General features: G+C 35.9%; 1 protein-coding gene across 1 annotated transcript in view; it reads right to left on the bottom strand.

Annotated features, from left to right (window-relative positions):
* TTLL11 (tubulin tyrosine ligase like 11) overlaps positions 1 to 18594 on the bottom strand; it is a 276026-nt gene that overhangs the window by 230824 nt on the left and 26608 nt on the right. The window contains 1 exon segment of the mRNA XM_044664257.1: positions 7 to 103. Within this exon segment, the coding sequence (XP_044520192.1) occupies positions 7 to 103 (97 nt within the window).

The following is an 18594-nucleotide window of genomic DNA, read 5'->3' as shown; positions in this document are numbered from 1 at the left end:
TGGTACCTGGGAACTTGTTCACTTGACCTGAGAGTATGTCACTATCATGAAAGGAAACTCCATGCCAGTAGATGTCACAGGGCAAGCGACGACCAAAGGGAAACTGAAAGAAATAGAAATGACAAAAAAAAAAAATTAGGCTATTACTGTTGTTCTATTCCCGAAACCTTTAGTTACAAATGAAGGTTCAAATAAATCTAGCCATGGAAAATTTGAATACCAATATACTTTCACCTACAAGAGTTGTTTTTGTCTTGAGGATCAAGAAGATATAACCTTTTAAAACCTGATTATATTCTTTCTCTCAGTATGTCTCATCCCGCTTTTTTTGGTACTATAGCATTGAAGGCACAGGATTAATACTTGTTGAATTCCATAACTAGCTAGTTTTATAACCTCATGTAAGTCATTTCCCCTCTGACCTCAATTTATAAAAAGATAAAACTAGAAGCTACCTGTCTCTTCCAGCTCTAACATTCTAAGTTCTCTGTTATAGTATTAAATGTTAGAAAATCCTTTCTACCTATCCTTCTATTTTCTCTGTTCAGACTGAAATTACACTACATGGAAATTATACCATTTGTCATTCTTCATGTTTCTGAAATTCCAGTTTAGTGCTTTATATATCTTTTGAGTTCAACGTTCTCCCAAGGTAGTCTAATGGCAGCTTCAACATTTTATTTCCTAACATTACCTTCTAATTCTAATGATCTATGTTCAAAAATTCTATGTTCAAAGGTCCCTCTCTGCTCTTACATTCTATTTTCACACAAATTTGCAACATAGAAAATTAAAGCGAGGAGGAATATTTAGTTTATATCCTCATTTCATAGATCACAAGGTAACAGATTTAGAGCTAGAAAGAACCTTAGAGGTAATCTAGTCCAATTCTCTCATTTTACAGGTGAGAAAACTAAGGCCTCTGGAGACTATATACACCAAGTATATCAAGGACATAGCTATTAAATGGAAGAACTAGGACTTGAAATTACATCTCTAAACTCTTGGACTAATAATCTTCCTACTATTCTATGCTGCTTCTTCAACCATCTGAAATTGAAAAAGAGAGAAAACAGAATCACACTTTTAAAATAAATTACATTAACTTAAAAGGCATAACAAAACAAGACATATGTTATACATTTTATAAGCATCAACCTCATGGCATTTATAATTTATTGCATTTTCAATTATTTTATTTTGTATCCAATGGACTATAGGTTATTAATCTGGAAGAAACCAGGAAAACAAGAGAAACACATGTCATTTTCTTCCAGCTGTTAAATGCAACTGGCATGGGACTCTGGATTTCCCTTTGCACCTCAAATTATGGAAGTGCTTCAGGTCAAACTACAAGCAGGAAAATTCCTTTTCTTCCTTGCGTTCTTGTTAGAGTTGAGGAAAGGGTGAACCTGAACATCGAATGCTCATGAAAAGAAGGACCCCTGAGAAAATTATTCCCCTTGGAATTTTCCCCTAGATTTCAAGAGGGACACAAAGATACACCTGCAGGATATGCTTTGATACCATTGGGTTGTATCTAAGACATCTACTTGCCCCCTAACTGATGAGGGTCACCCTCTGTGTCTTTAGGACACAAACCCCTGTCAGATAAACATCCCCCTCACTCCTGCCTAACCTAACTCCATTTCTGGTCACATTATTATCCCTGTTTTTGTAAGAGTATAAAAGACACAGAACATATCCCCTCTAGGAGGCCATTTTTTCCATCTAAGCTGTCCTCCCAGCCACTTCAATATAAATTCCAAATTAATAAATTTCTCTTTTTATTTCTAAGCTAAGTTATAGAGTCTTGCATCCTTGCAAAGGTACCCATCCTGAACCTCAGGGGTTCACCTCAAGCCCCCCACAACACTATCATTTAGCAAAAGAAAAGCAAATAAACCAGAAAGCCAGAATCTAACTTGAATCTCTTCAATGTAATTCAATTGAACAACCATTTACTAAGCCTTGCCATTTGCAAGGCACTGTGCCTAAAACTAAAGATTTAAGAATAAAAGTAAATGAATAACCATCCCTCAAGGAGTTTACAATCTGATAAAGGAGAGCAATGATTCCCAAAGTGGGCACCACCACCCCCTGGTGGGTGCTGCAGTGATCCAGGGGGGCAGTGATGGCCACAGGTGCATTTATCTTTCCTATTAATTGCTATTAAAATTTTTTAAAAATTAATTTCCAAGGGGCTAAGTAATATTTTTTTCTGGAAAGGGGGTGGTAGGCCAAAAACCTTTGGGAACCACTGAGGTAGAGGTTAGGAAACACAAGGATACAAAGAGGAATGTTCTCTCATCCAAATTCACCCCAGACTTTCTCTCAAGTCCCTTTCCAGATATTCTTGCCCAGTCCCTTGGGACCTCTGGACTCCATTCTATCCAGATATCTCTTTAGTCCTTCCTCTTTTTTTCCTCATGGCACTTAAGAGACCTGACTCCAACCAGAAGACACAACCTGGCTATCCTCTTTAGTACTAGATGCTTCTTTGTATATGCCCCTCTACCCTAAAACACTGGAAAAGGAGTATAGTCATATCTGTCCTTGCTTTCCAATCTCTCTCATCTGCCATCACTCAGCAATCTCACATTTTATTTTAACTCTATCTTCAGTGTCCCTACCTCCTGGTCTTGATCCTCTGCCTAACCAACTTTAAAATACCCTCTACTTTCAAAATGCTCAGCCCCTATTTTATATCCTCACTCATGCCTTGCCAAACCCCAATTTTTCACTACCCTCCTACCTAATCCTATCCTCTCCACTCCTACTGTATTGGGGAAAACTGGCAACCACTTTTACAGGGCCCACTACAAACGTGCTCTCTATTTTCAACTGAGCATTCAGTGCTCTGAGGCAATCCTTTACTTTCCTGTACTGTATTTGACTATATTGTATTTCCAACAGTAATTATACCAAAGCCTCTCTCCTCAAGCCTCACAAACCATCATACTCTTCCTTTTCAAAGAGGATCTTGCTTCAAAATATATTTAGTAAGAGTTCCCTCTTCTCTTACTCTACTTCTCCCAATCTGTCACTGGTATTCCACTATTCTCTTTTCCATTCCAGTCTCTGATTAAGAGGTGACCCTTCTCTCCAAGGCAGATTCCTTAATATATGTATAACACAGGGGCAGCTGGGTAGCTCAGTGGATTGAGAGCCAGGCCTAGAGACGGGAGGTCCTAGGTTCAAATCCGGTCTCAGACACTTCCCAGCTGTGTGACCCTGGGCAAGTCACTTCACCCCCATTGCCTACCCTTACCACTCTTCCACCTATGAGTCAATACACAGAAGTTAAGGGTTTAAAATTAAAAAAAAAAAAATTTTTTTAAAATATATGTATAACACAGAATTGCTTGTCAACTCCAGGAGGGGGAAGGAAACAGGGGAGACAACATGAATCATATAACTTTGGAAAACATGTGTAAATTTGTTATTGGAAGAAAATAAAGATAAAAATATTTAATTAATTAAATGAAAATAAAAAGTCCAAGGCAGATTCTTCTACTTTAAATCTCACTACCAATCCTTTCCTACAACTTTGGGAGGTAGGCCCTTCGATCATTGTCTTGTTTTCTTTCTCCCTTCCTCCTACTTAATTACTAGTTCCTTCCCTTCTGCTAGAAAATCTGCCCACCTTTCCTTTATTTAAAAAAAAACAAACAAACAAAAAACAAAAACAACAACCTTTCATTTGACCCCCTCCCTCAAGATATTATCCTATATCTTTTCCCTTTTCACCAACAAACTGCTCAAAATAGCAGTCCATATAACACCTTTTTGGACATGGCCAATATGGGAATTTGTTTTGCTAGTCTTACACAAACTTCTTTCTACAAGGGTTTTTTTTTCCTTTTCTTTTTTCATGGGGAGAAAGGAATGAGAGGTGAGATGTGAAAAAATTTCAGTTCTAAACACTATGATCTTGAGAACAGAATTCATTCATTCAGTAAACATTTATTAGCTGCCTGTTATGTGCAGCTTAATCTTTGTTAGATACTAGGATAAATAAGAAAAATATGATAGTAATATTACACTCCACTTATGCACTTATTATACTTTAATGTGCTTTGGAGATCAGAAGATGGAGAGATGTTTTCGAGATTGAATCATAAGGAAAGACTTCATGAAAAAGGCAGTATACGAGGGTAAGGCTTTAAGATGATTATTGTATCAATAGTCAAAAGGCACAAATGTTTTTAGTTAGCATTTTAATCTTCTCTACCTATCCCTAATTTTCAAATGTAAATGTATCTATTCATTGAGAAAGTTGAAATTTTAAAATAACCATGGATGTAATTGTCATATCTCACTGAGGAATTTAGAGGAATAGGATCTACTGTCTTTACTTGAACACTCCCCCTCTATCAGTGCAAGTCAGCACCTATTCTGCAACTTAAGAGTCTTAGAGTTGCCCAGAGGACTGAGAGGTAAGTGATTTATCCATCTTCACACACACCGATACATCAAAGGTGAACATTAAACACAGGTTCTTCTAGCTTCAAGGTTGGTTCTCTGCTCACTCCTAAGTTTTCAAATGGTACTACTCTGTGGTACCCTGGGGCTCTGCAGCAAATCCAAGGAAACCATAGGATATTTTTAAGTTTTCAAGGTAAACCTTGGAAATTTGTCTGACATTCCTCCAACTATTAGCCTGAGGTAATTCAGAGCTTTCAACATTAGTTCAAACTATATTCCTTTCAATGATATTCTTGAATGTTTAAAAAATGTTTTTTGTTTTTTGTTTGCTTCTAAGTTGGCCATGACAGTTAACTATTTGGTTTCAATTTATGTCTACTCTTTTTTAAAATAAATACTAAGTTGGTAGGAGGTAAATGCTTTTGTTTTTACACCTAACTCCTTAATAAATGGAATTGTTAGTCATTTCTTCTGGCCTAGGAACACAATGAAACAATTATTAAAACATCATGAACCAAGAAACTTTGGGAATGTCTGTACTACTGTCTGCTATCTGTATGGAAAATTTTTTAAATATTTTTTCATCAGTTTAATAGTCTTGGAAAAAATGGACTGATTCTCAGTTCAAAGAGGGAGATATTATGTAAACAATTACATACAAATGCTCTATATACAGAATAAATACTAAGTAATCAACAGAGGATAGGTATTAGAATTAAGAGGGATAAGAAAAGGCTTCCTGTAAAAGATAGGATTTTAGTTGGGACTTGAAGGAAACCAGGGAAGCTAAAAGGCAGTGATGGAGGGAGAGCCTTCCAGGTATGGAGGATACTCAATAAAAATGTCCAGATTCGAGAGATAAGATGTCTTATGTGTAGAATAGGAAAGCAGCCAGTGTCTCTGGCTCAAAGAGTACATGGGATGGGTGAGAATGGAGGGGGAAGCAGAATAAGTTTAAAAGATTGGGGAAGGAAGACATGGAGCACAACAAGGTTATAAAAGATTTTGAATGCCAAATAGGTTATCTCTTAATCCTTCATCTTTTTTTTTTCCCCTCAAGTTCCTTCATTCTGGCACTGAGAGACTTGGCTCCCACCAGAAAACTGGCCATCCTCTCCAGTACTAGATGCTTCTTCTCATATGCCCCTCTCCCCCAAAACACAGTAGGTAACTGGGAACCACTGGCGTTTACTGAGTAGAGGGAAAATATGGGAAGTGTTTATATAACCAAACAAGGATTAGAATTATGGAAAGTAAACTGGATAATTTTGATTCCATGTAATTAAAAAACACAAACAAAATCAAAATTAGAAGGAAGGCAGAAAACTGGAGGTGGGGGAGGGGCAGGATTTACACAGTAAGTTTCTCTGACAAAGGCTACATTTCTCAAATATATAGGGAAATGAGCCAAAGCTTATAAAAATAAGAATCATTCCCCAATTGATAAATGGTCAAAGGCAATGATGAGGCAGTTTTCAAAAGAAGAAATCAAAGCTATCAATAGTAACCTGAAAAAATGCTCTATACACTACTGATTACAGAAATGCAAATTAAAACTATTCTGAGGTGCTCACACCTATTAGATTGACTAACATGATAGAAAAGAAAAATGACAAATGCTAAAGGGGATGTGGAAAAATTGGGACACTAATGCACTGTTAGTAGAGTTGTTAATTGATGCAACCATTCTGGAGAACAATTTGATACTGTAGCTAACGGGCTATAAAACTACACATATCCTTTGACCCAGCAATGCCCCTTCTAGGTTTGAATCCCAGAGATCAAAGAAAAGAGAAAATCTATTTGCACAAAAATGCCTATAGCCGCTCTTTTTGTGGTCCCATCAGTTAAAGAATTACTGAAAAACTTGCAGTATATGAATGTGATATTACTGTACTATAAGAAATTACAAGCAAGATGGTTTTAGAAAAACCTAGGAAGATTTATGTGAACTGATGCAAAGTGAACTGAGCAGATCTAGAAGTCCCCAGCAATATTGTAAGGTGATCAACTCGTAAAATACTTAGCTACTCTGATAAAGACAATGATCCAAGACAATTCCAATGAACCCGTGATGAAAAATGTTATATACCTACAGAGAAAAGTGATAAACTGCATACAGACTGATGCCTCCTTTTTTATTCCTTACATTTCTTACCTTTAATTTTTTTTTGTAATATGGTTAATATGGAAATATTTTTGCATGACTTCACGTGGAAAATTGATATCACATGCTTGCATTCATAATGGGAGGGGAAGAGTAGGAACAAAGGAGAGAATTTGGAACTCAAAATTTTTAAAAATGAATGTCCAAAATATATAAATAAAAATGTTTTAAATGAAACTATATCCCCGCACATCACTAAACTATGCATGCACTCTGACTCAGCGATATCATTACCAGGAATAACTTTTAGGAAAGGAAAGGACCTATATTTGTTCAAAAGTATTTGCATCAGAACTTATTGTTGAAACAAAAATCTGAAAACAAAAAGAGTACCTCTCAATTAGGAAATGGCTGTTTCAAGTATATAAATGTAACAGATTGTTGTGGTGCTATAAGAAACAATGAATAAAAAAGATTCTAAGAAACCTTATAAGAATGAATGCAAAGAGAAGTGAGCAAAAATGGGAGATAGATTTACAAAATCAATGCAATAATTATAAGAGAAAAACAACTTTGAAGGCTGTAGAACTCTGATCAGTGTAGTAGCCAATTATGAATTCAGAAGACTGATTATGAAAACATGCTTCCTGCCCCTTGGCAGAGAGGTAATAGACTAAAGGTGTGGAATGAGTTATAAATTTCTGGATATAGCCAATGTCTTTATTTGTTTTCATTAATTATATATATTCATTATAAAGAAAGATATCTTTTTTTAGAGAAATATTTTAAAATACACCAAAGAGAAGAGAAGGAATTTAATAATCTGACATGAATAGTTTTGTTACTATCATATTAAATTTAGTATGCATTTTAAAACAGTAAGTTCACAGTTTCATATATAATTCTTTTGTATGATTTATATATAGAAATGTGCATGTGTTGATGTTTATTTAATTCATGAAAAAAAATTTTTTTGAGCAAAAAGATTGCAGAACTCCTCATCAATATAAGGTATGAGAGAAGTTATGGGAAAATCTGCCTTTGAGTGTTGACAGGAACAGTACTGGACTTGGAATTGAGACCTGGATTCCAGTTCTGTCTCTGGCTGTAACATTTTTAGAAACTGTAGTAAGACATTTTCCCTCCATGACCTATTTCCTCATCTTTAAATAAAAATACAGAACTATCTCTAGCTCTCCTTTCAGGTCTAATATTCTGCTAAAAGGAAACTTCAAGACAATGAACTAGTCTGTCAAATGAAATATTAGCATCAAAAGGAGATTGCTACCCATTCTCTTGCCTGAAAACAAACTATATACTTAAATATTCTTCTACATTTATTACTTTGTGGTTCACCAGCCTTCCTTCTTTAAGGTAGTTCTCCAATAATAAGAATTACAAATATACATTCATCCTTGTTTTTATAGTCTTTATAATCTTGTTCAAAACCATGTTTATTATGTAGTCTCATTTACAACTTCATACTTTTCAATTATTTCTATTTTTAAAAATCTTTCTAAAGTACATATTGTCATTTTGAGCTATTAGAAGTTCAAATTTGCTTTCGTGAGATTTAAATGAGTAAAAATGATAGTTTTCCAAAATTGCTATGAAATATACAGCAATTACAACTATTGCATTATTTGTACTTGAGAGAAAAATTAGTGCTTGTGAAAAAAGATGTTTGTTTATATATGTTAAAGTCCAAGAAACTGGCCAAGGGAAGGGAAATGACTTGCTCTAGCACCAACATGGTACTGCCAGAGACAGAACTAAGAGCTGCCTAAATGAAAAGATAAGCATAAAGTTTTAAATTTTAAAAAAGAGAATTAAAAAGCACCCATCAAGTTCAAAAATGATGAGTTTAAAGAGTTAATTCAGAAAATAACTTTAAGTGATTTAAAAAATAAAATTAACTTTCAAAACTATGTTGAATTCAAAACACATTGAGACTTTTATTAACCTAGCTAGTTTTTTTTAAATCATTTCTTTTCAAACTGAATTATACATACACTTATGCATATGTGCACATACATACACATTTAATTATTATCTAGTATACTGATTTTGTGGCCATTCTCCATTCTTTCTCAAGGACTTTAGGACCAAGATCACTGTCTTTCCCTCTTAACTCCTGCTCTCCTACTAGGGGATTTTAATATCCACACAGACGTTTCCTCAAACTCTTTAAGCTCCCAATTCTTCAACTTCCTTAAATACAAGACTCCACTCCACTTCTACCATACGTAGGGATAAATTGCCTCACATTAGATCTCACCATAACCTACAACTGTTCCACTTACAGTAACCTATCATTCCATCTCTCCTTTATAGTTCACCCCTCCTAGGCCATAATATATTTAGTTAACTCAACATTACATTGCCCTGTATTCTTGAATCCTTTACCCCTTATTCTAATGTGGCTCATCTCTTGCTCAATCCCAAGGTAATTCTCAGCCCTGGATTATTCTCACCATCTACCTCTTCCACTCCTCCAAAGCAACTAAACCAATGTGTAGGAGGAGGTTTCACAATTGTGCTGACTGGATTCATTATAAGTTCATGTTATCTCACTTTACTTGAACCCTCACTTCAGCAAAGAATCACATTATTTTTCCCTTTCTCACTCTTCACATAAACTATGTTGAACCTCCACAGAACAGTTTCTTAATTTGTAAAGGAAAAGATTGGATTGGATGGCTTCTAAACTTCCTCCTAACTCTAAATCTATGATTCTATGATGGTACTAAGAGGATAAGAGTAGAGAGGTATTAAGAGGATAAGAGTAGAGAGGTATAGTGTATTAAATTCCTGTGAGAGACCTAAAAGGCAGTAAAGAAAGCACTATCTTGATGAAAAATACAGGTCACAACCATTAGAAAATGCTTAGAAGTTGAAGAGTAATGGAAGAAGAGAAAAAAAGAGTCTAGGGGTTGCATGTTAAAGAAAGTGACTAGTTTAGAGAACTGAAACTTTAGGAATTAATGAATGTTAGAGCTGGAAGGAATACTTTAGAGATTATCTAATCCAGTCTCCTCCTTTTATAAATGAGAAAACAAAGGTCCAAAAAAGAGAAGTGACTTGTTCAATATTACAAAGTTAGTTGGGAAAGAATCATATTTCCTGGATCAGTCAGGGGCACTTTCCATTATGCTTCCCTGACAAAAGGACTCCAGTGGCAAAACTGCTGAGTCAGTGTTTGAGACACTATAAAAAGAATAACTTTTTCTAGGAAATGAAAGCTGAATTTGAGGATCAGCATGAATGGCCTGAATAACTTGATGATCTTGGTTAAAAATTTAAGCCAGCGATTAGCAGTGAAACCTAAAGTAATGATCCTATATACAATAATAATAGCTAACATTTATATAACGCTTTATGACTACTAAGCACTTTCATATCCATTATTTCATTTAATTCTCATGACAATCCTGTGAGCTAGGCAGGGTAGGGAGAGAGATACCCATTTCAAATATCAAGAAATGGAGTTTCTAGGGCAGCTAGGTAGCACTAGGTAGTGCCAGGTCTGGAGTCATGAGGACTTGAGTTCATATCTAGCCTCAGATATTTCCTAGCTATGTGACCCTGGACAAGTTACTTAACCCTAATTACCTAGCACTTGCTCTTGCTAGTCACTCTTCTGTCTTGGAACTGGTACTAAGACAGAAAGTAAGGGTTTTAAAAATAATGAAAGAAAAACGAAATGTTGATTTAGAAAGGTAGTTTGTCTAATCTCATATAGCTAGTAAATGGCAATCTGCATTTAAATTTGGTCCTCAACTCATAGGAGCACAAACGTTAGAGCTAGAGGATTTTGAGGGAAATCATCTAGCCCCATGTTGGAGAACCTATGGCACACATACCAGAGGGGGTATGAGGACTGCAATTTGGGCAATCAGGCTCTAAAAGGTTCCCCATCACTGATCTAATCCAACCTCCTTATTTTACAAGTAAAGAATGTGAGAGCTGCGAAGACAAAACAGATAGCAAAACTATACTAGTGGGTGAGCTCAACCTTCCCCTATCAGATCTAGATAAATCATACCAAAAAATAAATAAGAAAGAGATAAGAGGTAAATAAAATCCTAGAAAAATTAGAGTTAATCAATATATGGAGAAAAATAGATAGGGAAGAAAAGGAATACACCTTCTTTTTAGCAGCACATGGAACATTCACAAAGATAGACCATGTACTAGGGCACAGAAACATGGCAAACAAATGCAAAAAAGCAGAAATAATAAATACAACCTCATCATATGATAATGCATTAAAAAGTTATTAGTATACATGGAGAGGCAAACTAAAAACAAATTGGAAATTAGATAATATGATTCTCCAAAATAAGTTAGTGAAAGAACAAATCATAGAAACAATAATTTCATTGAAGACAATGACAATGATGAGACTTCTTACCAAAACCTATGGGATACAGCCAAAGCAGTTCTAAGGGGAAAATTTATATCATCGAGTACACATATTAACAAATTAGGGAGGGCAGAGATTAATGAATTGGGCAACTTAAAAAACTAGAAAATGAACATATTAAAAATCCCCAGATGAAAACCAAATTAGAAATATTAAAAATCAAAGGAGAAATTAATAAAATAAAAAATAAAAGAACTATTGAATTAATAAGACTAGAAGCTGGTATTTTGAAAAAAAAAACAGATAAAATAGACAAAGTACTGGTCAACCTAATAAAAAAAGGAAAGAAGAAAACCAAATTAACAGTATCAAAGATGAAAAGGGAGACCTCACCTCTAAAGAAGAGGAAATTAAGGCAATCATTAAAAACTATTTTGCCCAATTATATGACAATAAATATAGCAATCTAGGTGATATGGATGAATATTTACAAAAATATAAATTGCTTAGAATAACAGCAAAAGAAATAAAACACTTAAATAATCCAATATCAGAAAAAGAAATTGAACAAGCCATCAAAGAACTTCCTAAGAAAAAAATTGCCAGGGCCTGATGGATTCACAAGTGAATTCTATCAAACATTCAAAGAACAACTAATCCCAATACTATACAAATTATTTGATATAATAAGCAAAGAAGGAGTCCTACCAAATTCCTTCTATGGCACAAATATGGTGTTGATTCCAAAGTCAGGTAGATCAAAAACAGAGAAAGAAAACTACAGACCAATCTCCCTAATGAACATAGATGTAAAAATCTTAAATAGAATACTAGCAAAGAGACTCCAGCAAGTAATTAAGAAGATCATCCACCATGATCAGGTGGGATTTATACCAGGAATGCAAGGTTGGTTCAACATTAGGAAAACCATCCACATAATTGACCATATCAACAGTCTAACCAACAAAAAAATCACATGATTATCTCAATAGATGCTGAAAAAGCCTTTGACAAAATACAACACTCATTCCTATTGAAAACACTAGAAAGTATAGGAATAGAAGGACCTTTCCTAAAAATAATAAACAGTATATATCTAAAACCATCAAAAAGCATCATGTGCAATAGGGATAAATTAGAAGCCTTCCCAATAAGATCAGGCATGAAACAAGGATGCCCATTTTCACCTGTATTATTTAACATTGTACCAGAAACACTAGCAGTAGCAATTAGAGAAGAAAAAGAAATTGAAGGTATTAAAATAGGCAATGAGGAGACTAAGCTATCACTCTTTGCAGATGATATGATGGTCTACTTAAAAAATCCTAGAGAATCAACTAAGAACCTTGTAGTAATAATCAACAACTTTAGCAAAGTTGCAGGATACAAAATAAATGCACACAAATCATCAGCATTTCTATATATTTCCAACACATCACAGCAGCAAGAGGTAGAAAGAGAAACACCATTTAAAATCACCCTAGACAATATAAAGTACTTAGGAATCTATCTACCAAAACAAACACAGAAATTCTATATGAACACAACTATAAAACACTTTCCAAACAATTAAAATTAGATCTGAACAATTGGAAAAACATTGATTACTCATGGGTAGGATGAGCTAACATAATAAAAATGGCCATTCTACCCAATTTAATTTACTTATTTAGTGCCATACCTATCAAACTACCAAAAAACTTTTTTACTGAATTAGAAAAAACTATAACAAAGTTCATTTGGAAGAACAAAAGATCAAGAATATCAAGGGAAATAATGAAAAAAAATGAAGGAAAGTGGCCTAGCAGTACCAGATATTAAACTATACTATAAAGCAGCAGTCATCAAAATAGTATGGTACTGGCTAAGAGACAGAAGTGAGGATCAGAGGAAAAGACTTGGGGTAAGTGACATTAGCAAGACAGTATATGATAAACCCAAAGAGACTAACTTTTGGGACAAAAATCCACTATTTGACAAAAACTGCTGAGAAAATTGGAAAACAATATGGGAGAGATTAGGTTTAGATCAACATCTCACACCCTACAGCAAGATAAATTCAGAATGGGTGAATGACTTGAATATAAAGAAGGAAACTATAAGTAAATTAAGTGAACACAGAATAGTATACTTGTCAGATCTCTGGGAAAGGAAATATTTTAAAACCAAGCAAGAGTTGGAAAAAATTACAAAATGTAAAATAAATAATTTTGATTATATTAAATTAAAAAGGTTTTGTACAAACAAAAACAATACAACCAAAATCAGAAGGGAAACAACTGGGAAAAAATCTTTATAACAAAAAATTCTGACAGAGGTCTAATTACTCAAATATACAAGGAGCCAAATCAATTGTATAAAAAAATCAAGCCATTCCTCAATTGATAAATGGGCAAGGGACATGAATAGGCAATTTTCAGATAAAGAAATCAAAACTATCAATAAGAACATGAGAAAATGTTCTAAATCTCTAATATTTAGAGAAATGCAAATCAAAACAACTCTGAGGTATCACTACACACCTCTCAGATGAGCTAAAATGACAACAGGGGAGAGTACTGAATGTTGGAGGGGATGTGGCAAAATTGGGACATTAATGCACTGCTCGTGGAGTTGTGAACTGATCCAACCATTCTGGATGGCAATTTGGAATTATGCCCAAAGACTGCTAAAAGAATGGCTGCCCTTTGATCCAGCCATACCATTGCTGGGTTTGTACCCCAAAGAGATCATAGATAAAAAGACTTGTATAAAAATATTTATAGCCATGCTTTTTATGGTAGCAAAAAACTGGAAAATGAGGGTATGCCCTTCAATTGGGGAATGGCTAAACAAATTGTGGTATATGCTGGTGATGGAATACTATTGTGCTAAAAGGAATAATAAACTGGAGGAGTTCCAGGCGAACTGGAGAGACTTCCAGGAATTGATGCAGAGTGAAGGGAGCAGGAAGAACATTGTACACAGAGACTGATACACTGTAGTAAAATAGAATGTAACGGACTTCTGTACTAGCAGCAATGCAATGACCCAGCACAAGTCTGAGGGACTTATGGAAAAGAACACTACCCACATTCAGAGGAAGAACTACAGGAGTGGAAACAGAGAAGAAAAACAATTGCTTGAACACATGGGTTGATGAAGACATGATTGGGGATGTAGACTCGAAAGGACCACACCAATGTAACTATCAATAATATGGAAATAAGTCTTGATAGATGACACATGTTAAAACCAGTGGAAATGCATGTCGGCTATGGGGGATAGGGCTTGGAAGGGGGGGGTGAAGGGGAAAGTAAGACTATGAATCATGGAACCATTGAAAATTTAAAAAAAAAAATAAAAAAAGTAAAAGTAAATAAATAAATGAATGAAATGAGAACTTTTTTTTAAGGTAACTGAATATCCACCCACCTCAATCAAAGACAGAAGTTAAAGCTAATAGTGCAGCCCTTAGGAAGAAAACTGCGGAATGGTAAATATAAAGCAATATTAGTTCTAGTTTAAATTTGATTTAATTTTGCATCTTACTCATCAATAAAACTGAAATATATCATTGGTTGCCTAATGGAGCTTCAAGCAATGAAGCCTTTGTTAAATATCAACATGATATTTATGAAAATGATGATGTTAATGAAACTGGTACACAAATCTTTCCCTATTGCTTTGTTAATGCAAAATTCTTGTTTCTCCCTAATGCCTAAATCACTCCCTAGGTAAAATGTAGGTGTCTAGGGAAGGTATAGAGTCATAAGAATACTGAAATGCTGGGCTAAATGGTCTCTTAGGGATCTGAAAGGCTGAATGTTCCTCCCTAATCACCTAACTTACTGGCAAAGAATGATAGCCCCCAAGAATAATAGAGCCCAGTGGGCCCAATTCTTTCCCTCACATTTTGGCCCCTACTGTCATTCCTCTGCTAGAGTAAAGCCTGTGCATGTTAACTATACTAAAATAAAATGTTTATTGATGGGTTTATTTTACATTAGCATTTTCATCATGGCCATACACCCCTAGATAGAAGTATAAGCATTGTGGTTTGATAGTAGAATTACTACTTTTCCTATGTTCTAACATTTGGTATCCTCTATCATTCTATATTCTAAAAATCCTTTACAAATTTATGTTGGCCTAGTTATCTCAAAATTGTATGACCCTATGTTCCAATATTCTGTAATCTAAGGTCTCCTCTAGCTCTCACATTCCATAATTCAAGCAATACTATTAGGTTGTTCTACTGGTGCATTTCTCAGCAGCAACTCTATTGATCAAACTTTGGAGTGGCATGATGGGCCTACGCCAACAAGTGCATGGGCTTCTATTGGAAAGGGAAGGGGAAAAACCCAAGGAAAAGATTAATTTTTATCTTGGATAGGGAATAACATAAATCCTGAAGGATGATTTTCAATTCAGAAAACAAATTGTAGTTCTTCAAGGAGGTGATAGGTATGGTATCCCTGGCTCTTCTATGGAACTGCTATTTTGGAGTTAATATGCTTAATGATTTTTTGAACTATATCATTATAAACAAATCACTGCAAAATCCATTGACATTTCTAGCTCCAAAAATTAAGTGGAAAGGTATAGAAAAATGGATAAACACAAATTCATAAGTTTAGAAATTATATAATCCCAATAGTTTAGACCTACAAAGCAGGGTTATAAATGAGCTATAGGATTGAATTCAAAGGGAAGATCAATGTAAACACCTGTTTAAATAGTAAAAAATGTTAAGCAAAGAAGTATAAAGAATTTAGAAATGGAATATAACAACTGTAATATCATTATGGTTACAAGTGTCAATAACCTAAGAGCTATGTTTTACTTAGACTCACAAAATATTAAATATAGCTATGAAAAAAAGCCCTTAGAGGTCATCTAGTCCAATCCCTTTATTTTGTAGATGAAGAAACTGAAGATCAATGAGGTGAAGTAGTTCCCATCCTCTAACTATAAAAGAATCCTCTGTTTGGAAGAGGCCATATAGGTCATCTCTACATTTAATTGTTCACTCAATAAAAGAACCCACCTTACTTCTACAACAACTCGATGAGAAGTCAAATCTCCAAAGGCAAGGAGCTCACTCTTTTTTGAGGCAGTTAATCCCACTTCTAAAATGGTCTAATTATTAGAAAAGTATTATTTATGCTGAGTCAAAATATGTTTCTCCAATTCCACCCATTATCCTAGTTCTGACCTCTGAGGTAATATAGTCCAACATACAAGACTTAAACCCAGATCTCCTAACAAAGGATGAAAAAAAAAAGTACAGCATAGTCCTATAATGGTAGTGGGAGTATTAAAGAACAGGATGACCTAAGCTGGTAAAGAAAAGAAAAGAAAAGAAAAGAAAAGAAAAGAAAAGAAAAGAAAGACAAAATTGATTTTTTTTTAAATTTAGAATCAATATTGGTTAAAAGAGAAAGGATCAAAGAAAGAATAGGACCATTCAGTGTGAACATAAGGGGTAGAGACAAGATGGAGGAGTAACTAGAAGAGCTGCGCAGTTTTGCCATGAAAATCCTCTCTGACCAAGAGTAAAATATAGCCACAAAATAAATAAAGGAGTGAAAAAACAAACAAGGAAACAGAGTGAAACAACCCTCAAAAAGGAAGAAAAACACAAAAGGTAGGCAGAGACCATCTGGGGAACTGAGGTGAGAGGGGAGCAAAGCTAACAGGAGGCTATTGAGTAAAGAGCAAACCAAGAGCAAACCACACCCCACCCCACACCCTTATCTGCTCTCACAGGTTCTGAGTTTAAGTCCTAACTGGTGGGTAGACTCAGATCCTGGGGCAAATAATGGTCCAAGTCAATTCATACCCTTTGAAATTTCAAACCTATGGAGAAGTCTGGAGTCTCAGTCCAGGGCAATCTGGGCTCAAGGGGGCCCAATCCTCATGGGTCCAGATGAATCCAGGAATCCCCAGTCTGAGCTTGGAATGAGGACACAATTCTCAGGGGAAGCCTCCTAGGGATCTTTTTGCCCAAAACAAAGAGTAGAGCTCCAGGACAGGAGAATCAAGGGTGTGCCTGATTGAATCAAGAACACCTTAAAGCAAAAAAACTTGAGCTTAAGCCTACACTAGAATTTTATCAGCATCCTGACCAGATCAAATTCAGACTGAGAACAAAAGCTTACACCCAAGCCTGAGGAAAGTCTTTAAGCTAGCAACATCTCACAGGTCAATTGAATCAGCACTGGGAGGGGACTATCAGAGCTCTCAGTCCTCAGACCATCTGGTAAACTAGTAACAACCCAGAAAATATCCCAAAAATAGCATCAAGGAAGGACTGAAGTTTAAAAGGGTACCTCAACTTCCCAGAAAACAGAGCCTACCAATAATTAGATAGGGAAAATGAGCAAATAACCAAAAAAGCGCCTAACTCTAAAAGTTTTTATAGAGACAAAGAGTAAGGTACAGACATAGAAGGGAACAGCGAAAGCAAAGAAAATACAAGACAAGTCCAAAATAAAAATATCGAATGGACACAGAGTCTGGAAGATCTCAAAACAGACTTCAAAAACCAATTAAGAGAGTTCCGGGTTAAGATGGCGGCAGAGTAAGAAGCAGCTCTTAACCTCTCCTGACCGAAACACACAAAACTCCTCAAGGGGACATAAAAACAAGTCCAGACGAACGGAGGAATCCCACAACAGGGCACAGCGTGGAAGGTATGTGGAATCGAGACAGTTCCAGGCTAAAAAGGGCTCTCACTCAATCGTGAGCTGAGCAACCGCCCCACCCCCACCCCCTCCACACTCACCTATAGCTCCGAACCCAGCTAAAAAGAAATAGAGCAAGTTTGGGGCACCCATCGAGTCATCGGCAGCTCCGGGACCTGTTCCTGAGAGCAGCAAGACTTAGGACCCCATTAAGTCAAGAACGCACGCGAAATCTGAGCATGCGGGAGCAGAGAGTGGACGCTGGGCGCACGCCCGCTGAGCAGAGGCGTGGGTGCCGGCTGAGCAGAGGCGTGGGTGGAGGCAAACACAGCCAGGAACTAAAGCCTAAGTGGGGAACCAGTGCAGACGGGTATACGACTGTGGAAGTAGCTCCCTGAGACTTGTAAAGGAACCTCCTGCAGAGGATCAAGCAAGGGAATCCACCAGGGGGCTTGACCTTGGAAAAAACTAGAACTCAGACCTCAGGAGCCAATACATCTCAGACAGACACAGAGAGCGAGGATAAACCTGAGAAGCTGCTGGGCTAATGATGGCTAATCAGTCACAGGAAATTCAGAAGAGAAAGAATAATAACAAAAAAAAGAAGTCTTTAACACTCGACAGCTTCTACACAGAGAAAATCCAGACAACCGAGCAAACAGAGGAGGATAACAAACAACCATCCAGACCCTCCCCAAATAAGGAAAACTCCTCACAAGCTATGGAAGAGTTCAAATCTGAGATTCTGAGGAAAATGGAAGAGATCTGGCAAGAAAATAACAGCTTAAAAGGTAGAATCTTGCAACTGGAAAGCGAGGCTCAGAAACCAAATGAACTGATAAGCAAATTGAACACAAGAAATGACCAGATTGAAAAGGAATACCAGAAGATTATGGCCGAAAACAAGAAGATTATGGCCGAAAACCAAAAGATTATGGCCGATTACCAGAAGATTATGGCCGGAAACCAAAAGATTATAGCCGAAAATCAATCCCTAAAGGCTAGAATTGAGCAAGTAGAAACTA

This window comes from Gracilinanus agilis, chromosome 2 (genome assembly GCF_016433145.1).
Source record: "Gracilinanus agilis isolate LMUSP501 chromosome 2, AgileGrace, whole genome shotgun sequence".
Taxonomy (NCBI): Eukaryota; Metazoa; Chordata; class Mammalia; order Didelphimorphia; family Didelphidae; genus Gracilinanus; species Gracilinanus agilis.
Note: the sequence above shows the minus strand (reverse complement) of the source record. Positions and strands in the feature narration are given on the sequence as shown.